Raw genomic sequence first — 24,062 nt, 5'->3', positions numbered from 1 at the left:
GGATTGGGTGGTCCTGCTGGCTTCATTGGCCCATCATCTTCAACTCTCACTTAGCTCTCACTCTCACTAAGTGTGAAGTGGTTGGGATGAGAATCAGTACCTCTGAGTCTATGGTTTTTGCCCGGAAGAGGGTGAAGTGCCATCCTCGGTTTGGGGATGAGATCCTGCCCCAAGTGAAGGAGTTTAAGTACCTCTGGGTATTGTTTATTAGTTAGGGAAGGATGGAGTGCAAGATTGACAAGTGGATTGGTGGTGTATCTGCAGTGAAACGGACCCTTGGTTGGTCTCATGTGGTGAAGAGGGAGTTGAACCGAAAGGCAAAATGGGTACAAGCGGGGTACAATGTGTTTCCTCCGTTGGGTGCCTGGGCTCTTCCTTAGAGATTATTGATTCTGTTCATTACTTTTACGGACAGAATTTGTTGGTGCAGCCAAAGCGTTTCGAGGATCTGGTTTGGTATCTGCTTTTTGCAAATGATGTCCTACTAGCTTCATCAGGCCGTAGACTTCAACTCTGTAGCCGAGTATGAAGCTCCTGGAATGACAATCAGCACCTCCAATTACGTCCAGAAAACATTGTAGTGCCATCTCCGGGTCGGAGATCCTTCCCAAAGTGGAGTTGTAGTATCTCATTGTCTTATTCATCAATGAGGGAAGCATAGAATGTAGATCAGTGCTGCATCTGCAGTGAAGTGGACTCTCCGGTGTGTTGAAGAGGGAGCTGAGCCAAAAGGAGAAGATCTCTATGTTCCTTGCCTCACCTATGGTCATGAGCTACGGGGGAGTGACCGAATTGAGTTTCGTCCGCCGGGTGGCTTGGCTCTCTCTTAGAGATAAGGGACTTGAACGACTGCTCGTCCGCATTGAGAGGACCCATTCAGAGTGCCTCAGTATCACACATGACTAGCATGAAACAAGGACACGCAAGCTCTTTACCATAATGAAGTGCTTGTCACTTATTTTCTGTCATGCCCCCCCCCCCAGTCTCAGTCTGTACTGTACAGACTGAACTTGAAGCTGAAACCAGGAAAATTAGATGGAAAGCATAATAAGCATATTCAAGAGTCAAATTACATGTTGATGGCTGCACGGCGGTTGAGTGGTTAGCGCATGGACCTCACAGGAGGTGAGACCAGGGTTCAATTCCACCCTCGGCCATCTCTGTATGGAGTTTGCATGTTCTCCCCGTGCATGCGTGGGTTTTCTCCGGGTACTCCGGTTTCCTCCCACATTCCAAAAACATGCTAGGTTAATTAGCCACTCCAAATTGTCCATAGGTATGAATGTGAGTGTGAATGGTTGTTTGTCTATATGTGCCCTGTGATTGGCTGGAGACCAAATCTTCTTGCATTGTCGACAGTTCCCTGCGTCCCCCCAGGGAGGGCCGCCCCACTATATGCATACAGTAAACCTCGGATATATCGGACTCGGATATATCGGAAATTCGCTCACAACGGACAGATAAAAAAGAACCAATTTTTCTGTAATGCATTTCCAATAAAAATTCATTGCATATATCAGATTTTTTATAACGGATTTCGCCTATTTCGGACAAAATCTCCAGTCCCGTTCCAATGCATTTCCATTAAATTTCCCTCACATATATCGGATGGCCGCATCGTGGCGCTCCGATTCGCCGAATCGTGACAGGCCGCTATACGAGGTCATTTGCAGCGTTTGCAGCGTTGCCTGCGCGTCCAGGTACATTGGAAACATAGTCAAGGAAGTGCCTTTTTATAACAGATAAAATCCGATTCACGCATATACCGGATATAAATCCGATATATGCATAAAACGGACATTTTCCGGTATACGCATATAACGGATTTCGCTTATATCGGACAAAACCAGTGGGAACAATTGAATCCGATATATCCGAGGTTTACTGTACTATATGTTAAGACTCATACGGTTTACTTTGAGGCAACTACAACTCTTGACTAAATCCCTTTAAAACATGTTTTTTATTCTCCATCTTGCAGTCAATATTTTTTAGTGACAGTATTTGATACTAGACACGACACAAACTAAACTCATACATCACGACATTTACAGTATATGAAAAAGAACATTCACTGCGGCACCGTATACACAGAATACTGTTGGTAACATGTAACATGTTTTCTTGGTTTTTTTTTTTTTAACACCATTGTGGCGACATAGCCGTATGACCTCAACCTCATGCCAGGAGGAGGCGAGGAGACGGAATAAGAGGAGGAAGAGAATAAGGAGGGAGTCACGGGTCTCCCTGCTTGTATAGTGCATTAGGATGGCGGCAAACTCCATGTCAGTGCATTCACGTTTCACTCACTGGCCATTTGTTTAGGTACACTAATTGAATACAAGAACTATAAAAAAAAAATCATACTCAGGTCTTATTGTAAAATGTTGTTCATGTGCAGAAACACCTCTGCTTTTATCGTTCTTGTATTAGGCTGAATGATGTGTACCTAATGATGTGGCCGGTGAGTGGATAAAGTCGTTACAGTCAGCAGCACTCTCTAAGCCACTCACTCTCAGTTGCTAAACAGCTATTGATGAACCGTCTGCTCCGTGGCTTCCAGAGGGCGCCTTTCCAATCTTTTTAATCTCTTTTGATCCTCCTGTACATTGACGAGATAGGGACAAACCTTTTGCACCTTTGCTCAGTTCGTAGCGCTCACAATATTAGGTACACCTGCATGAGTTGTATGGGGAAGAAATTACATGATTCACTTTTGAATTATTGTGGTTGTAGTTTGCGGTGGTATAACATGACTTTGCATTGTATGACCGTTTTGTTATATTACGCCCCAGCATATGACAGCCACACTAGTCAACATATCGTTAAAGAGCCCCTATGGCAAAATAAAATGTGTCCCTAGATCTCTTTATGACGACCAGAAGGGGCTAAAAATCGATTGTATCTTCATTGTTCCGCTTTTGAGAGAAGAGGCATTCAAACGGTGGCTTTTGCAGGTCTAGACAGGCTTCGCTACACTGCTAAAAATGGTTTGCCAAATATAAAATAAAAAGACAAGATTTTTGGAAAAACTATTTAAAACTAGGGAAATTATTCGTCCATGCTATAAGTAAATTTTACTTGGTAAGAAATCCTAATATTTGAGGAATTCATTCATTCATTTTCTACCCCTTTTCCTCATGAGGGTCGCGGGGGGTGCTGGAGCCTATCCCAGCTGTCTTCGGGCGAGAGGCGGGGTACACCCTGGACTGGTCGTCAGCCAATCACAGGGCACATATAGTAGACAAACAACCATTCACACTCACATTCATACCTATGGACAATTTGGATTTGCCAATTAACCTAGCATGTTTTTGGAATGTGGGAGGAAACCGGAGTACCCGGAGAAAACCCACGCATGCACGGGGAGAACATGCAAACTCCACACAGAGATGGCCGAGGGTGGAATTGAACCCTGGTCTCCTAGCTGTTAGGTCTGTACGCTAACCACTTGATCGGTGTGCCACCTATTTGGAGAATTAAAAAAAACACATTTTAAGTATACTTTATTAGAACTGCTAAAAAGTGAGACTATGACCCTTCCCAGCTTGGTCCAATGGTAGGCAGAGCGTTACAATTTGGAGCTGGTTTTGACGGGGCAGAAGGAGCGAAGATCCAACCAGCAACCAACTACCTGAGGAGCCACGGCCACCCCAACCTAATACCTCATACCAGTAAAAAAAACTAGTTGACAGATTCTGAAATCCATCTTAAATGTAACAAAAGGTTACATGGTGTAAGATAAAAAGACTACATATTGAGAAAAAAATATGTGGAAATAAATATCTGGAAATAAACAGGACCTTATTTTCAGATTAAAAACGCATAAAGGCCATGAAGTTTGATTTGTAGTTTGTATGTTTTGAGTGCAAAGATATAACGCCTCATTGCCCCATCGTAAAGAATTGTTGATATCACACGTCTCCCTGCTGGGACGACTCCTTAAAATCACTGGAGTTTGGTGATATTCTCAAAAGGGACTGACTAGTCAGCTTTTGTGACCTGATTCGTGGCACCGAGACCAGGCAATTGGCTTGCCGATGGCCAGAATGCACCAAGATGTGATAGCCAGACACCCGGATGGGTGTCGTTTCCACTACCATTACCCGCCTCTGGAGACGCTTTCAAGACTCTGGGGTGACACATGACCGACTGCAACCAGAGCAACTACGTGTAACGAACACCTGCACAGGATCGCTATATCCAGACCGCACACCTTTGTGATCGGTACCGTGGATATTGACGCGTACACTACGTGTGTTCTACAATGGGGCAATGAGCAGTCACATGGAAACTTTTTGGAACTAAACTACACTGCCCGGTCCTTTCCTAGGGGAGCTGAGTTGTGGGCGGACAGGAAGTGATGTCGAGCGTTCACAGTTGTCATGGGTTATGGCTGCAACTATTACTATTATTATTATCATTATTGTGTATTTTCATCATCAAAACCTGCAATAAAAGCCTGTTGATCCGGTGCTAAAGTCTGAAGCTTGTCTCACCAGACAATTACTGACACCTGGTGACCAATTTACAATACTACATTCACAATTTGAATTGTCTCTTGAAAGCCAAATATTTGTATTTTAGTTCATTTAGACATTTTTATGCTTGAAAATGCTTCATTTATGCAAAAAAGGTAAAATATACTAAAATGTGTGTAACTAAAAATAGGACGTATTCAACCACATAACAGGAGGATTCATTCATGAAATATGTCCGTGTGGAGAGAAGGAAGTGATGTCAAAAGGTTCACAGTTGAGTTTTAGCCTGTTATTATGATTCCATGTTATTATGTTATTATTTATTATGTTATTATTATTACTATTATTTTTTTTTATTATGTTATTATCACGGTGCCTGTTGTGAGATTATCGTCTGTTGTGTGTCTCACCCAATGTTACAGTAACATTACTGACACCTAGTGACCAGTATAGAATACTACATTTTTGAATACATTGTCCGGATGCCTTATATTTGTATTTTAGTTAATTTAGCCACTTCATTTGGGCAAAAAAATGAAATTTGCTTAAGTTTGCATATTTTTTGGAATAATTAATATTTTTTTTTATAACTGTAATGCGGCATGGGGCGACTGCATTGATGTAACATTGGATTAAAAATGACACAACGGTGTGTAGCTTGCAGGTGTACCTAATGTTGCGACCAACACGTGTCCACAGCAACACAGTACAAGAGCTTATCTGTACAGACATTCATGGCAAGGTTAAAACGGAGCATTCATCCTACTGTTCAAGGCCGTCAGGTCCACACAGTGCTTCTATTATCCAACACTGTCGCTTTGAGATAATAAAAGCAGCTCACATCCGCCGCTCTCCATTCTCCACATACTCCGCCAGGCTGTTCAGCGCCGTCTCCTCGCTTTTCGACTGCAGCGCGTGATCGCCCTTCTTGGACGTTTTTTTGGTGGCCCGTGACAGCTTCCTCCTGAAGGTATCCCCGGCCAGGAAGTAGAGAATAGGATCCACGCAGCTGTTGAGGCTCGCTAGGCCGCGGGTCACCTGGTAGGTGGCGTAGACTCTGTTGTTGAAATCGCACATGGCGGGGCTCTGGAAGTACAGCCTGGCCCGCATGTTGAGATTCTTCATGACGTGGAAGGGAAGGTAGGAGACGGCGAAGACGGCGAGCACGATGATGACCAAGTGGATGGACTTCTGCCGCAGCGGAGCGTTGTTCATGTCGTTGCAGATTAAGGCTTTGACGATCATGCCGTAGCAGCAGAAGATGATGATGAACGGGATGCAGAAGCCAAAGACCGTGAGAGTCATGCTGTAGATGAAATAACCAGGCAGCTCGTCCTCTGTGGTGGTGTCGTAGCAAGTGGTGGCGTTACGCTTCAAGCCGGTGCGCGAGTAATAAAGAATGGGCGAGATGGCCAGGATCACCACAGCCCACACCAGCGCGCTGGTAATGACCGCGTTCTTCTTCTTGAGTCGGCCCAGAGACTTGAGCGGGTGCACCACCCCGGTGTAGCGGTGCATGCTGATGCAGGTGAGGAACAGAATGCTCCCGTAGAGATTGACGTGGAAGATGAAGCGCTGCAGTCGGCACAGGACGTCTCCGAATATCCAATCGGTTTTGTTGAAGTAGTAGAAGATGAGGAAGGGCAGGGAGAGGACGTAGCAGAAGTCGGCCAGCGCCAGGTTGAACATGTAGACGGAGATGCTGCTCCACGGCCTCATGTGGCACACAAACATCCAGATGGCCAGACTGTTGCCCACCAGGCCCGTGATGAACACCATGATGTAGACGGTGGGCAGGTAGTAGAACTGGAAGCCCGTCTTGGTGAGGGAGCATCCTCTCGAGTGGTTGTGCAGTTCGCTCACGTTCAGCAGGGAGGTCAAGTTGAGGTCAGAGGTCATTGTGTCCGTCACGGGCAGAGGCTTGACCTTTTACTGCAGACGAGGAAAGAAAATATTGATATGAAGACACCTTTGTCTGTCTAATCTTAGCTTGGAACCTAAGGGTTCCATTCTGTTGGGCTGTGCGGTTTTTGGTGTTCCCCTTTTTTGTTTATGGAGAATGTAGTTGTGGAGACCATGAAGGAGTGAGATCTCCACACGCATAGAGGACGTAGGAAATATCTGAATGTGTGTTGACTGTCATAAAAAATTGCCATTTGGCCCAAACCTGACACCAGAAAAAAATAAAAAAAGACACACGTTTGATGTATGGATGACGCACGACGAAGGCACCTTCCAGCGGTTCCTGAGTCGTTCCCAGGCCGGTGGTGAGACACAGTCCCTCTAATGTGTCCCGGGCCGATCGCACATGCCTTGAACACATCCCCACCCACCCAACCAAACATACCAAAGACACACGTTGGCCGTATGGATGACGCAGCAAGACATACAAAGTGCGCAGGTTTGTTTTGCAAACTGAAAAAAAAAAACACAAGCGCCAGTAGAGTTTGTTTGACATGACAAAGAACCTCTGCAGCCAGTCAGCGGCTTGAAAATCAGCATGTCACACGTGGGTGTGTTTCTTGCATGTTTTACATACAACCGGTATGACCTAGGCTAGAGATTATTCCAGTTGGATTCCAGTTGCTGTTCCACTGCATAGTACTAGTTTGGTGCAATATATATATTGTTAATATATGAAGAAGAATTACTTCATTTTGATGCATTCTAAACCATTATTAAAAAAAAAACAAACAAAAAAAAAACGTTGATCATGAGTTTTGATATGACATACTCTCTCTAATTACTGTCTGGGTCCCAAGTAAAGCTACTCTCTCTTTGAAGTTTATGTAAATGAACAGAGTAGAGTACTACAAACAGTAGAGTACCCGTATCCAAAACCCATTTGCAGATCGTAGCTTATTTAAAAACAAAACAACCCAGCAACAATAGGGAAAATGAAGAGCAGAAGATAAAACTAAGGTGAAAAGTTGGTACGGTTAACATGTTTTTCGGTTAAAAGTCAAAATTTTACAGCCACAATTTTGCCTCAGTTGTCCAATTAGCGTCTTATTATGTAATACATTGCGTGAGTCCAACTGTGTTCTTAATGTTTTGTTTTATTAGCTATTTTGCTAAATGGCAACTAGTTACTTTGACTATCTATGATGTCATCAGCGGTTGACTCTCAAAAATGTTTTTTTTATATTTTTGCAAGCATAAACAATTATCCTTGCATATAAGTGATGAATAAAAGAGATAAATCAACATTTAAGGTTACTTCTACCTTCACTGAAGATATGACAGTTCCCAAAGATACGATGTGACGACAAGATCGACCACCACCACCTTACTCTTTGATGTCATGTCAGGAATCACGTCTTCAACAAAGGTAAAAGTTACTTTAATTAAATGCTCATTTATTCATCACTTGTATGCATTTGGAATTGTTTTCATGCGATTGGCTGGCGACCAGTACAGGGGTGTACCCAGCCTCTCTCCCAAAAAGTCAACTGGGATAGGCTCCTGTATACACCCTCAACATTAATAAGGATTAAGCGACACAGAAAATGAATGGAATTATTTATGAATGTGAAACTATAATTATAAAATGTGTTTTGCGTTGCCATTTTTGGCTTTCTGGAAATGATTCATTGGATTTACATGATTTCTTTTGGGAACAATTGACTGGGTTAATGTCCTTTCCAGGTAGAGTCGAACCATGTGGAAGTAATTCATGACGCTAACCAAGGCTCCACTGTACTAACAATGAATAATACACGCTTTGTCACCTATAAAACAAAGCTGACTTTAAATATATATAAAACATCCTTGTTCTTTATCAAAATGGTCCCCGCATCCCCAGACTTTTCCATATGTGGCCCTCCATGGAAAAAGGTTTGGACACCCCTGCTGTAGACAAATCACCTGTCAATCACAGGAGTGACAACCGTTCACATTTGCACTTAGAGGCCATTTTTTATATTTTTATAAATACATTTTTATAAAGTACGGCCCCTGTAGCTTAATTTTCAGTCATAAATTTACATTTAAATACATTTGACCTCTGGGTTTAATTACTCCCATCATAGCACACACACACACACACCATGAGTGGCACGGTGGAGCAGTGGGTGGTTTTATAGCACCATGGGGAGCATTTTAGGGAGGAATATGGTGACTTGCTCAAGGGCAGCTGCATGGGGGAATCAGACCCAGAGGCTTCTGGTCACAGGTTGTATTGGTAAACACTACACATTTAGTCTTTTATGGCTGTCTTGTTGCGCTCCTTGCCTAAACGCCTGCACCATAACTATTATACAGCGTAGAATGCATATTCTGCCTTTGACACAAGATTACAGTGTTGCAGCAAACACACACAAGTACTCACCGCTCTGATCCACTTGAAGCCCACATTCCTTTTCCCACTTGGGAGGTTAAAAAAAAAAAGAGTCAGGTGTCTACCTTCATAAAGTTACGCACTTTCGACCTTGCGCTGACGCACCAAGCCCGTGTGAGTGAAAGTCAGTTTCCGTGTGCTTGTTGCGTGGAAGTGGAAGGCGGCCAAGCAGGCAAGCAGGCAGGCGGTACGTTGCAGGGACGGAAGCAACAGAAAGAGACAGCTGCAGGCGTTGGCATGAATGAGCTCCGGAGAGGGAGAGAGAGTAGAGTGGGGCTCTTTGCGGAATGGAGAGGGGAGGTGCACCAAAGCCACAAAAACCACTCAGTGGCTTCCCAGACGCACACTGACTCCTCCTCCTCCTATTACTGAACCCTTGGCTGTGTAATAGGCATTGGATTATAGGATCATCCCTCATGATGATATCCCATATCTAAAATTTGTGGCCTGGCCGTTAATAATACTTTTGGGCTTGCGCTTTTGGGGGATGAATTCCACTTGTGAGAATTTTGATTTGAGAATCCATTTTAGAGCATGAACAGCTGGTATCGCACTGAGCAGTGCCCATCTACTCAAAGAATATGTGCATATGTTATGATATGATATTATATCTACTATATATCTACTTATATAATTTTTTTAATGACAAATTACCACAAAATAGCACAAAATGACTGCACTGTTTGAGAGGGAATCTGCTTTGTAAAATAAAGTAGTCGTCCCTCACTATGATGCGCTTCGAATATTGCGCTACTATTAATTAACTATTAATTTTTTCAAATATTCATGAATCATTAAATAATCACTATTTTGTGGTTAAATACGACCTATGATTAGTAAAAATATATATATATATATATATATTGTATTAAAAAAAAAATTGGGCGGCAAGGCGGTTTAGTGGTTAGCGTGCAGACCTCACAGCTAGGAGACCAGGGCTCAATTCCACCCTCGGCCATCTCTGTGTGGAGTTTGCATGTTCTCCCCGTGCATGCGTGGGTTTTCTCCGGGTACTCCGGTTTCCTCCCACATTCCAAAAACATGCTAGGTTAATTAGCGACTCCAAATTGTCCATAGGTATGAATGTGAGTGTGAATGGTTGTTTGTCTATATGTGCCCTGTGATTGGCTGGCCACCAGTCCAGGGTGTACCCCGCCTCCCGCCTAAAAGACAGCTGGGATAGGCTCCAGCACCCCCGCGACCCTCGGGAGGAAAAGCGGTAGAAAATGAATGAATGAATATTAAAAAGATTTTTGCATCCCCAAGCATAAATATGGCTATATGAACCAAAATACAAATATAAGGCATTCAAAAGATGTGATATGTAGAGGAACATCTCTGACTTGTTGTGTACACCTTTAAGAGGCCACGCCTGAAACGTGACATGTGACATCATCCACCTGGAGTTGACTGTGCTTACTTGAGAGTGTGAGTGACTGTCGTGAGTTGTGGCCAACAGTAGCCTCTGTGTGAATGATTACCACAAACACTGGCACTACAGTAGTATTCTACACTGGTCACTAGGTGTCAGTAATGTTACATCAATGCAGTTCTAGTCAAATAGTGGGACTTGTAAAGGGGGCTTTATTTTTATGCGGACCTACCAAAATGTACAAAATTAATGGAACATGACATGCAATTTGACTCTTGAATAAGCTTGTGTGCTCACCATTTTATTGCATTTTCCTGCTTTCAGTTTAAAGCTCAGCTTGTACAGTACAGATAAATTAATATGATCAGTTTCTCTAGTATTTCAAATTGGGGGAGTGCGTACAAATTTCTGTCCCTTGTGGGGCATGTTACACATGTTAAGGTATATAGTTAAGGTATATAACAGGGATTTGAAAGACATATACATCAGGGGTCTCAAACTCAATTTACTTGGGGGCCACTGGAGCTCGGGTCTGGGTGAGACTGGGCTGCATCAGGTTTTCCAAAAAAAAAAAAAAAACAAAACGCATTGATTAAAAACAAAAAAATTAAAAAAACGTTGCTTTGGTTCCAATTTTCTACAAGAAAAGCTCTGATAAAACATTCCACTGTTCTTAAATATCTTACATTTTATTTTTCTACACAAAATAAGATGAAAAATAAATAAACAAATCAAGAATAAAGAAAATCAATCAATCAGTAATTAATAAATATAATAATAATAATAAAACGGCAAATAATAAAAACTTACCTCCCCACCAACATATAGTTGGTGGGTAGACAAATTATTTTTTTCAGATTAAAATGAACAAAGCATTATTAGAGCCCTGTAAACATGACAAAACACGACTATAGTCACATTTATACTCTTTTTATTTACAACATATTGCGCAACTGTAGGGTCTTGAGACACATGCTAACTCGCAAACTAGAGAGCTAGCGACCTAAACGGTAGCCTTCAAGTTATTTCCTTCAAACTTAAATAGCCAAAGACTTACCACTTCCACACGGATAGGGAGGATAACTATTAACAGTTATTTAACCTTTAACATGAACATTAATCAAACGTAATAATATTTTCTGGGTACATGATACCATACAGCATCCATATCAAACTTGCGCGGGCCGCACTAACATTAAACTTTCATATCAAGGCGGGGGCCTCAAACTAGTGTCCTGCGGGCTACATTTGGCCCGCGGGCCGCGTGTTTGAGACCCCTGATATACATCATATGCATAGCCATGCACATCTTAAACATACGTACAATCATATGACACTTGTTTTCCTTCTAATGTTGGATCAGTCGAATTGGACCGAACAATTACTTATGTCTAAAACGTCTTCTTTACCATGATTATGTTTATCATCTCAGATAATAGGAGTGTTTCATCACCTTCTAGACACAACTGTGTCTAGAAGGTGATGAACAGGGTTTCTATGCTCTAACTATAAAAAAAATCATATTAAACCATTGAAAATAGGACAAATACTGCAATGTGCTCTACAAGTTGTATAAATAGATGCCATATAACATTTGTTCTCAAAAACATGTCATTAAAAATGATGAGCAACAGTAAACTGAAATCACATGTTTTCCTTTTATCACCAAGTAAGACAGGTTCGTCTGAATAAATTCACAAATAAGAATGCGGTTAAATAACGATGGCAATGATACATTTGGAAAGCTGCACAAACATCCGCATAAGGTCAAAGTAAAGTGCAGAGTAGTATGTTTGAAACTCTGGATCAATCTGGATCAATACAATCAGTGAAATGATAAACTGTCCTCATTCAGCACATCACACACAAACGCAGCATCAATGAAACATATTATTATAGACGTATTGAAAGAAAACGCCCCCCCCCCCCCTTGCATAACTGGAACTTTACAGTCATTGCAAATTGCATATTTACACAACCAAAGGCAAAACATGGAAATAATTCCAGACGGCAGCAAGATTAGTGGTTAGCATGTTGGCCACACAGTCAGGAGATTAGGAAGACCCTGGTTCGATTCCCCCTTTGGGCATCTCTGTGTGGAGTTTGCATGTTCTCCCAGTGCATGCGTGGGTTTTCTCCGTGTACTCCGGTGTCCTCCCACAATCCAAAAACATGCATGTTGGGTTCAATTGTCTATATGTAAATGGATGGATGAACCAATATCCAATTTTTATGCCAATCGATTGACCCTTTTGCCGGTCATAAATAAAACCCAAGTAGCTAACCTCTCCTTTCATGTTTTTAGTAGCTCTAATACTGATGAATGTGGGACAATAGTTATTATAGGCAGCACAATATGATTATACGCTACAGTTGCTGCTGGAGATTTTGTGATGGCAAACTCACCTGAACATAACATTATTATTATGCATCTCATAATAAGCTCATCTCATTAAACATGCGCCTTATTGTTGGGTTGTATTTCAGATTTAAGACGGGGGTAGTGCTTCTTTTAGAGTTGGGACACCATGGAAAGATTCCAGTCAGATCATGGACACTTCATACTCAACAAGCAGGATCAAAACTAGCAAACTACTGTCAGTGCTTCTAAAGCTTTTTCTAAAATGGTACATTCAGGTGCATCACATAACACCTCATACATAAGTTGCTGCTGCATTCGGGGACACTTGAAAAATCACAGCAATCTCTGCCACACATGCACATGCAGCCCAAAGTAGGTGATAGTAGGTGACTAAATCAACAACAATAAGACAATGTTACAAAATGTTGTACTTCTAACAGACATCAATGTTAAACAAACCTTTGGACAGATACTGCTTTATCATGGTTGGTCAACTTTCCCCTTGAATTTGCTATGAAATGAATATACAGACTTAAACCATAACCATCCTGAGTGAAAGCTACTCATTCTCCAACTGGCACTGTCAGAGAAGTATCAATTGGACAATATTTTGGATTGTTATGGATGATACACTATATTTTATTGTTATGATTTCACCAATGGAGCCCTGCTACTACAATATCACCATGGCAACAGTGGTGAGGAAAAGGTCTTTGCTCACCCCGATGAAATTGAAAGTGTTAATGTGTGCTTAAATGTGTGCTTAAGGTGACGATGAACACATGTTATAGAAAGAAAAGCAATTTGGTCCAAATCATATAGAAATGATGTGAGAGAGAATTGTTGCCCGAGTCAATATGCAGTCATTTATTGATTGAGCATTTAATCACATTCTCTTATTAGCCCACAGGTGGAAAAGGCATGGAACACAATTTCATTTTAATTTAGGTGCAATTCCAAGGGGGACAAACGCACTGGGGGGGCAGCTGAAAATAAAATGTAGAAATCATTATATTATATATAATATGTTGTTTGTTTTAATGTGGTTAGCCAGTGGTTAGCGTGCAGGCCACACAGCTAGGACACCCAAGTTCAATTCCACCCTCTTTGTGTGGAGTTTGCATGTTCTCCCAGCATGCATGTGTAAGTTTTCTCCAGGAACTCCGGTTTCCTCCCACATTCCAAAAACATGCTAGGTTAATTGGCAAAATTATCCATAGGTATGAATGCGAGTGTGAATGGTTGTTTGTCGAAATGTGCCCTGTGATTGGCTGGCGACCAGTCCAGGGTGTACCCCGCCTCTCGCCCGAAGACAGCTGGGATAAAATGAATGAATGAATGAATGTAAAGTAAATAAGTGGCCTTGAAATTTTGCGACTTCACTCTATCACGTTTTTTTCAAACATATTAATGAATAAATCATGCTGTTGCGGTTGAATACATCTTATTCTTTGTCAAAAGTATGCACATTGAAGGAAATGTTACCATTTGTTGCCTAAATTAAGCATTTTCAATCTTTAAAATGACAAAATGAACCAAAATACAAATACAAGGAATTAAGTAGTCACGACATGGAATATTCTAGACTTCCCTTAACCTTTCTGGAATGACACACAGGACTGATCAGCAGCCAATTGATTGGAGCATCCCAAGTCATATGGGTCACCCCGATGAATTTCTAGTTTCTGCCTAAAGTAATCCTCCACAGTCTTAATTTGGCAAACATGGCTGGGTACTATAAATAAAATCAACTAATGTATTGTTTTCATCATCAAGACAGTCACTGTCTATAAAGGAGACAGCAGAATGTGTGCATGGCAAGAGACAAGAGATTGCAGGGAGAGCAAATGGTGCATGGCTGCCAAGGATGGAGGGGCGGCAGGTTAAGTTTTATGTCGGGATGTCTCACAATGTCTGCAACATGCAGGGAGCCATGGCTGTACAGTGGCAAAAATATAATGCAGGTTCTTCATAAAATTAAAATAAAAAATTAGAACACTACAGACCTTGATGCATATTTGTATTTCTCAGACCATTGTTGTCAAACCCAAGGCCCGGGAGCCACTTTTGGCTAGCCAAATCATTTAATGCAGTCACCAGTGGATGTTATCAGATGGGAGAGTGGAATTGAACTCCAAGTTGTGAGGCCTGCATGCTAACCACTCAGGTCACCTTACAGCCATGTTAATTTCAGACTTAAAATAATGTACCGATTTACGAATGTTAAATTACACCCACGTCCGGTTTATGCCCCGCCCATTCCGAGTACAGATACAGGTACGGATTACTTTGATGGGTGAACAGATACAGATAGAGGTATACTCGCTCATCCCTAATCGTTACAGATGGGCCTCTGAGGGTAAAACCAGTGAAAACCAGTTTGACGCCCCAGCACCAGACCAAACAAGAAGCAAAACACAAAATGTTAGGATGAAAAAAAAAAATCTTTCTCCTGGCACGTTCCTTTTTTGGCGCTCGTCCCCCACCCCACCCCATCTGTTGGCTGATGCATTGTAAGATGGCTTTAAATGTATTAAGTTGGCAAGGTGAATGGACGTCCCTTGCATCCACTGTGCGCTCTTTAAAGTCGCGCCACATTTCACAAACTGCTTCAAGCCACTTCCAGCTTCCTGCGTGACAAATAAGCCTGCATCAATGTTGCTAAGTGTTTCTATCAGCGTGAGGCCGTCTTATAAATCTAAATCATGTCACCTAAATTAAACTAAGTGATGTGCCTCCACAGACTTCAGCCATTCGGATTATTGTTTCCCATTTACTATGCTTCTTATAAATGACATTAAGAAATCATTACGCTATATCATGGGTCATCATTTGGATATTCTGCTGGTGCTACAGTGGAATGTGTACAGTCCAACGCCCCTGAAACGACAACACCGACAAGAACACTGTGCTGTATTATATATAAAATGTATCAAAGAAGGAAAAAAAAAGCCGAAATATCAACAGTAAATAGCCCACTGATCACCTTAATGTTGGCTAAAGTGTATCGAGCTTCTGGAGTATCTCCCATCTAATCTTAATGACAAGGTGAACATTTGCACCGGGTTCTGACCTGCACTTCTTTCCATGCCGCTCCACTGGCTCCACAAACAATCCAATCAGCATCACCAAGTCACACTTTCCTGCTTGTGTCATTTTCATTAGGCAGGATGGAAAGCCACACTCCAGCGATGCTGACCCTCGTTCGGCTCGCATCCTACGCCGAGCGTCTGTTTCATTGGGGAAATCAACATGAATGAACGCATTGGTGGCAATATTATTCATAGATTGTGTATTTGGCAACGCTGCCCGACCTTAGATTTGGTATTGGTCTACTGGCATTCATTACGGAAGTCTTTTTCATTCTTTTAGTTGCATCCCCTACTTGTTCATATTTGGTGTCTATTCTATCTATTTATTCTCCACATTATTATTATTATTATTATTTATTATTACTTATCTTCTTTTGTGTCTGTTATTATATGGGAGCCAGGCAACGACATTTCGTTGGCAATTTCACTACTGTGTTTTTGTGCAATGACAATAAAGGGAGTCTATCTATCTATCTATCTATCTATCTATCTATCATCTGTAAAAGCAACACCACAATCCTACTTTGCCTCCTTTGTCTGTATCTAAACACCCCTCCATGATTGTTCACGTCCTATTTACTTCCAGGTTCTGCCTTTTTCTTCTTGCATGCACATATTTCACATGAGAATCCACATTCCGGACAACTGCTGAGGTCAGCTGGTATGAATTTGGCTATGAGTGCGTCACACACATGGAAGCTGTCAGTTAGGCCCGTGCTGCTCGATCTGCCCGTCTGTACTCTGTAGCAAATACGCTTATTTTTTTTGTTTTGCATTAAATAAAAAGACATTAATTATTATTATTATTAATATTACAACTCTATGCCTGAATAGAGCCGCTTCTCCTTCACATCGAGAGGAGCCAGTTGAGGTGGCTCACAGACGCTTCCTTAGTGAGGTGTTCTGGGCATGCCCAGACCTATGACCTATGTCTCACAGCTGGCCTGGGAACACCTTGGTGTCCTCCCGGTGGATCTGGAGTAGCTGGCCGGGGACTGGGAAGTCTGGGCCTCTCTACTGAGACTGCTGCCCCCAAGACCCAGACCCGGATAATGGATGGACTGTATGTTCTTTCCATCCATACCTGCCCAGCACCTCCTCTCGTTCCTTCACCATCTGGGCCACCTAGCTTGGTACTGGCACTACAAAGTGAACTTATTCTTTGCTGTTTTACCGACATTTACACAAAACAGACTTAAAAAAAAAACAGAAAGGTCAACCGCTCAAATGGCTAAACTCTCTGACCACCGTTTGACCTCTTTCTTTCGTTTAAAACTCAAGTACATTTTACAAAGACAATGTTTATTTTGTGCAGCAGCCGTCGACTTATTCCGCAGTCCAATCAATGGTTGTGAATGTCAACAAGGTTTTGGGTGAACCGCGAGAAGGTCAGTGTGCCCACCCAATGGAAATGCCACCGTGATGGAGTTCTCCAAACAAAGTGATGCTGCATCCATGATGTATGTGTGGTGTGTATTACTGGAGGGAGCATTATCCCATGGATACACGGTGAGCTTCGGTTGACCAAAGCCTCATACATATTTGATCCTGTGGCGCTGCTTCATTTAGCTGTGTGTAATGTGATCAATCAATTCATCTGACAAATATGCTTTGAAATGAAATGCCAGCGTGGCTTCCAGTGAAACAAGATTTCCTTTTCAACTGGTTAATTCTCCAGCGGAATCCTCTCACAAGCAGCCCACACAGTTTATGTTTATCACGGCAAGTAAACAGACTTTTTATCACAGTGGGAACTTGCATGCTCTTATGTTCACAATAATAATAAAAACAAAAATCCACAGATGTATGTTTGCTGTTGTGTACAAAGGATGATGCAGATGCTCTCATATCAGCTGCTAATGTGTTGTGATTTGCTTATCTCTCAGGAGCTGTAAAATTGTTTTCAAGAATGAATTTTATTACTGGGAAGCATTTTTAATTCAAAGCATGTGTATTATATACAGTATATACGTATGTGTAAACAATATATGCCACAAAATTCAGTTTTTAAATGAAACTTTTTATTATTAAGGAGAAAAAAATCCAAAGCAACTTGTCCCTGTGTGGAAAAAGTGATTTCCCCCTAAAGCAGGGTCTCAAACTCAATTTACCTGGGGGCCACCAGAGCTAGGTTCTGGGTGAAGCCGGACCGTATCAGGTTTAAAAAAAAAAAAAACACAAAACGCATTTATTAAAAACTGGAAAAAAAATAAATAGAAAAACTATCTTCAATGCTTTTGCTTCTGCTATACCCTACACTTTTTCAGTACTTTGGTTCCGGTTTTCCACACCAAAATATCTGATAAAACATTCCACTATTCTCAAATATCTTAATTTTTATTTCTCTATACACAAAATATAATAATAAAAAAGTAAAATAATAATAAAACAGCAAATAAGAAAAACGTAAGAAACCACATACAGTTGGTAGATAAATTATTTTATTCAGATTCAAATGTACAGTATTAACAGTTATTTAACCTTTAACATGAACATTAATGAAACTTAATAATTTTACCCAATTAGCAAGTTAGCATCGTACTCAGTTCCATCGGGGAGCAGCGTCGTAACTTTAACAACATGTTTGATGAGATGCTTTATCTTGACGTGTATTTTCCGTTTTATTCCAAAACATTTCCTACATTTATTTGTACCCAGCGTCATAAGCCTTTAGCTTCATTGCTAATCCAAAGCAAAACAGGGTGGGGTAACAGGGTAGGGTAACAGTATGGGCGGGGCAAAATCATGTTAATTGTGTCACGGTGTGCACACAGCTTTAAGCTGTCATTTCAACATTAAACTTTGGTATCAAGGTGGGGGCCTCAAACTAGCGTCTTGCGGGCCGCATTTGGCCCGCGGGCCGTGAGTTTGAGACCCCTGCCCTAAAGCTAATAAGTGGTTGGGCTACCCTTAGCAGCAACAACTGCAATCAAGCGTTTGTGATAACTTGCAATGAGTCTCTTACAGCGCTGTTCAGGAAGTTTGGCCCACTCATCTTTGCAGAATTGTTGTCATTCAGCCACATTGGAGGCTTTTCCAGCATGAAGCCTTTTTAAGGTCATGCCACAGCATCTCATTAGGATTCAGGTCAGGACTTGGACTAGGCCACTCCAAAGTCTTCATTTGGTTTTTCTTCAGCCATTCAGAGGTGGACTTGCTGGTGTGTTTTGGATCATTGTCCTGCTGCACAACCCAAGTTGCTTTCAGCTGGAGGTCACCAACAAATGGCAGAACATTCTCCTTCAGCAGAATCCATGCTTCCATTTATCACAGCAAGTCTTCCAGGTCCTGAAGCAGCAGACCATCACACTACCACCACCATATTTTACTGTTGCTATGATGTTCTTTTTCTGAAATGTGGCATTGCTTTTATGCCAGATGGAATGGGTTACACACCTTCCTAATAGTTCAACTTTTATCTCATCAGACCACACAGTATTTTCCCAAAGGTTTTGAGCATCATCAAGATGTTTTCTGACAAAGTTAAGATGAACATTTTTACTCAGTGTTTTTCTTTTAGCGAAGTCATGAACACCGGGCTTGACTGAGGCAAGTGAAATCTGTAGTTCTTTGGATGTTGGTGTGGGGTCTTTTATGACCTCTTGGATTAGTCATCGCTGCGCTCTTGGGGTCATTTTGGTTCACCGCCACTCTTGGGAAGGTTCACTAGCATTCCATCTTTTCGCCATTTGTGGATAATGGCTCTCACTGTGGTTGGCTGGAGTCCCATAGCTTTAGAAATGGCTTTACAACCTTTTTCAGACGGATAGATCTAAATCAATCTCAGTTATGTTTTAACAGTGGGGCAATGCCTTTTTCCACACAGGGCCATGTAGTTTCTCCATTAATAATAAAAGGTTTCATTCAAAAACTGCATTTTGTGTTCAGTTTTGTTGTTGTTGACTAATTCATTACGTGAAACCTTTTTTAGTGAAATACAATTTTTACGTAAAACTGCATAATTAACGCATATGCATCATGTCAATGACGGCCAATGGAGGCAAATTGTAGCGCCTCCATACAAGCATAATAACAAAATAAAAAAATTATCCATAGGCCACTGTTTTAGCATATCAAGTGCAACATGCAGTAATAATATGGAATGGACTGAGCAAGTCACTCAATGTTAATATAATGAGTCAGTTTGAACATAAATGTGGATTTTAGGCTCTTAAAGGTATTGAAAGCTTTGAGCGTTGTTTTATAATTGGATATAATGGAAGCTTTTGAGGGTTGTTTTGAGCCTCTGTGTAAACAGGAAGGGAACACTTGAAGAGCCTGCAAGCCTCTCTTTCTCGTTCCATTATAGTCACTCTTCATGGCTGCTCAGCAGCGCTTGGATGCAATTTAACCTTTAAGCCTCATAAACATACCCTTTTTCTCACACTCAACAGTTGTTTTTCAATATATTAGTGTACAAATACAAGCTGCAGCTAGGCACAACGCCACAAATGGAGTGGCTTTAGCTCGCTTGTTGAAAAAAAATGAACAATTTCTGCTTTTATAGCAACAGTTAAAAGCACCAATTATAAACAGTGATTAAAACGAGCAAAAACAAATTAACCCAGGCTCACCCCTACAGTTGTTGTTTAGTTTTGTATGCTGCTTTTGTAAACCAAACGCATTGTTTGTTTGTGTTCATAATAACTTGGAAAGTTATGAATGGATTTGGATGACATTTGGAAATGGGATCTAAATGGAGTGATCCAAAATTTTGCGCAAAATTCACCATTTTCCCTTAAATGAATTGACTTTAACTACTTCCATGTTTCTCAAGCGATTCAAGCCATTCCAAAATCAAACTGTTCAACACGTTCAGGACATTCAGGCTACGTATATTAGTACTGAAAAAAAAATCAAACATTCCCTAAAATTCACTCATTTTCCATAAAACTGCTATTAACTACTACTACCTCCACATTTGTCAACCAAATTCACATTTTTTCATCCGGAACGCAAAATGTTATTGATGTAGAGGTACTAGGTACTTACACATTTCTCAACCAATTCAGACCGTTCCAAAGTCTAAATTCTCAACTCATTCAGAACATTTAGCCTTCCTGGTACATTGCGCTATCATGCTAGGTGTTAGCATGTTAATACTGCTATGCTAACATTAGCATAGTTGCATTTTCACAGGGATATACTTATATAAAGACTTGGGACTATTATGCTTGGTGTTAGCATGCTAACGTTGGCAGCATGGTATTGTGATAACAATAAAATGCTACCATAAAATGCTACCATCGTAGCATTTTTAGCAATTTTCATAGCTGTACACATTTACAAACACTTAGCACTTATACTATGTATTAGCAATCTAATGTTATAATTTTAGCATTACATTGTCAACATTAGCATAGTAGCATTTATAGCCATTTTCATAGGGAGACGCTCTTATGAAGACTTTTATCATGCTAGGTGTTAGCATGCTAACATTAGCACCTTAACATTACTAGTATGCTAACATTGCCATCGTAGCATTTGTTTTGCTATTTTTAGGGTGTGTTTAAATGTGTGAGAAGTCGTACAAATCGGTGATTCCAGTGAGTACCCGATTCACACAAGTGATTCAAGTGTATCAAGAACCGATTCACTTCAGTGAGTGAAGTCAGTTAAGGTATCAAGGTATCCCATCACTACTGTGCTGTGTGTTTTGATAACAACACATAGCCAATAAGATAGTCCTTTTGGTGTTGATAGAGACACTCAAGTCTTTAAATGTTATTATTTTTGAGAACATCCAGTGACATTGCAGAAGTCCAATCACTCTGAACTGTTGTGGTCTCCCATCTAGAGCTGCAACAACTTTCAATGAATCGATTATTCAATTAATTTAAAACAATTTTGGTTTGATATTTTTTTTTCAATGTAAAAAATAAAATTTCCTCTCAAATGTGAATATTTTTTTAATTATGTTAGTCATGCTTGAAAGCAGACCTATTATCTTTGTGTCTGAGGCAAAGAAGGATATGTATGAAGTTGCAAAATCAAGCGAAAGAGCGGCCAGGTCAAGTGACCAGACCTTTCTAGAGTAAATGTTTTGAAGCATCAAATGTGGGAAAGAATGCAGCCAGGCCGATGCACAGGATTGCATGCCAGCCTAATGGACAATTCTACTCGATAATTTGTTGGCCCCCTCGGCGGGAAAAGAGAATGCAAGGAAACGCTGAGTGCAAAGTGCTGGAGAAAAGAGTTGCAGGGCTAATAGCCCGCATTAGCTCTTTGTTGGTGCCCCTTGGTGGACGTCGTGCTGACTCATGAGAGAAACACACAGCAAACAGGATGTCTGTAATCTTTCCCAGCAGAGGCTCATGTCCACGCATCGGCAAAATAAATGAGATTTTATTACAGTATCATTTTCATCAGTTTTTGCATTGACGAAGATAATAATACTCAGTTTTGACTGCAATGGTCAGAGTATTAATTTAACAGGATTTTTATTATAGTTGTAGTGTGGAGTGGAGCTTTTGTCCCTCTTTTGTAGCTAAATAAATATAAGAATCAGCTCCAAGTGTGATGCACAACTGCATAATAACTTCACAATAATTAAATATTATTAAAGTGGAAACTGATACAAGTGCTGTCATCAAGCGTAGTCATTGCCATCCCGTATAACTGATAATTAATTACATCTTGAAGCTGTTGGGAATGGAATATTTTCCACTATGTTTGTGCCTATTGACCACAGAAGACCTTTCACTTGGAACAAAACCTAGTTATGTCACCTTTTTATCTCTGTCTGAGGAGCCATCAGCTGTCCAAACTAAGACCGGCTGGAGCCAGTTTGAACTAATATCCCAACAACAACAAAAAGGGAAGTTTACACCCATTGCACCGCCTCCCTGACAGAAGTCATAAAAGGAAGTGAAACAGTGTTCTTCTTTGGGAGAATCCCACTGTTGCCAACTTTTCAGTAAGAAAAGTAGCTATTGCCTGTCCTGGAAGTTGCTCCATGACATTATCATTTAATATGCATATCATTTGACAATGATGTTGTAAAATGCTATAGGGAAAAAAAACATCTCCTTTTTATCCAGGCTAAAAGAAGATTAAGAAATGTTTACATTTTACATTTTTCCTGCTGGTTCGTGACTGTCAGCAGCACCAAATGTCACTCAGTGAGAACGCAAAATACATATTTTCCACTTTTGAGTTACCAAATTCCAAAAAACTCCCCGATGACCCCTCCCCCCCAAAAGAGTCACTAGATTTGTCGCTAGTTGTTCATTCATTTATTCATTTTCTACCACTTATCCTGGAGCTGGCGCCTATCCCAGCTGTCTTCGGGCAAGAGGTGGGGTACACCCTGGACTGGTCGCCAGCCAATCACAGGGCACATATAGACAAACAACCATTCACACTCACATTCATACCTATGGACAATTTGGAGTCACCAATTAACCTAGCATGTTTTTGGAATGTGGGAGGAAACCGCAGTACCCGGAGAAAACCCACGCATGCACGGGGAGAACATGCAAACTCCACATAGAGATGGCTGAGGGTGGAATTGAACTCGGGTCTCCGAACTCCGGTTTCCTCCCACATTCCAAAAACATGCTAGGTTAATTGGCGACTCCAAATTGTCCATAGGTATGAATGTGAGTGTGAATGGTTGTTTGGGCCCTGTGATTGGCTGCCAACCAGTCCAGGGTGAACCCCGACTCTCGCCCAAAGACAGCTGGGATAGGCTCCAGTACACCTGCAACTCTCATAAGGATAAGCGGTCGAAAATGAATGAATGAATGTTGTCAAAGGGGGTTGGAATGTCACCAGATCCGGCGACAAAATCGACAACACTGGTAACACTGACTAAACCTAATATTTCTCCAACACTGGCAATTATTTGTATCGACTCCTGTTTGAATTCAATTGTAAACTGTCCTCGAGACTCCTAGACTCATTTCACAGCTGTTAAAATAGAAGAATCTGAGTGAACGTCCGCCTTGTACAAGAGCCGGTCTGAGCAAAGCAACTGATGAGAAATTGAGTGCAGAGACGCCGTTGAGCCATTTTTACAACGCTACAGTATAGCGGTATATCCACTTGACATGAAGCGTACATTTGGTAGTGACCAAGGTAACTCATTTTCAGGATTGTCACCTAAGTCACCTAAAACACATGGCTAATGCTTCTCGAGGTCGTCAACCTTGTTTTTTTATTGGCTCTCGAGAGCTGCCAGTAAGATTCCCATTTCCCAGTGAGGCACTGAAATGACACCCTTTCCAGGTTATTGATTTTCTGTCCTATATTTTGGAAGTGATAGATGATTCCTACCTGCCTCACTAGAGCAAGCTATTCATCAATCCACCTATCCAAGCAAAACATGACTTTTTTCACACAGCACTCAGAAGATTGTGTACGACTACCTAACCTTGCGTCCAGCAGATGTGCTGCAGTTTTGTACTAAGAAAGG

General features: G+C 41.2%; 1 protein-coding gene across 4 annotated transcripts in view; it reads right to left on the bottom strand.

Moving 5' to 3' along the window:
* Positions 1-24,062, bottom strand: part of p2ry1 (purinergic receptor P2Y1) — a 40,611-nt gene that overhangs the window by 14,605 nt on the left and 1,944 nt on the right. The window contains exons 1-2 of one of the 4 annotated variants that reach the window (XM_058080794.1): positions 8,812-9,090; positions 1,973-6,413 (exon numbers count right to left, since the gene is read on the bottom strand). The exons of 1 other annotated variant lie outside the window; for it this stretch is intronic. In XM_058080794.1, the coding sequence (XP_057936777.1) occupies positions 5,319-6,380 (1,062 nt within the window). In that variant the 5' untranslated portion in view covers positions 6,381-6,413; positions 8,812-9,090 and the 3' untranslated portion in view covers positions 1,973-5,318. Of the gene's footprint in view, positions 1-1,972; positions 6,414-8,811; positions 9,091-24,062 lie in introns of those variants that run through there. 2 more of the 4 variants (XR_009131513.1, XM_058080795.1) reach the window with 2 other exon arrangements.

Source organism: Doryrhamphus excisus, chromosome 8 (genome assembly GCF_030265055.1).
Source record: "Doryrhamphus excisus isolate RoL2022-K1 chromosome 8, RoL_Dexc_1.0, whole genome shotgun sequence".
Classification (NCBI taxonomy): domain Eukaryota; kingdom Metazoa; phylum Chordata; class Actinopteri; order Syngnathiformes; family Syngnathidae; genus Doryrhamphus; species Doryrhamphus excisus.
Note: the sequence above shows the minus strand (reverse complement) of the source record. Positions and strands in the feature narration are given on the sequence as shown.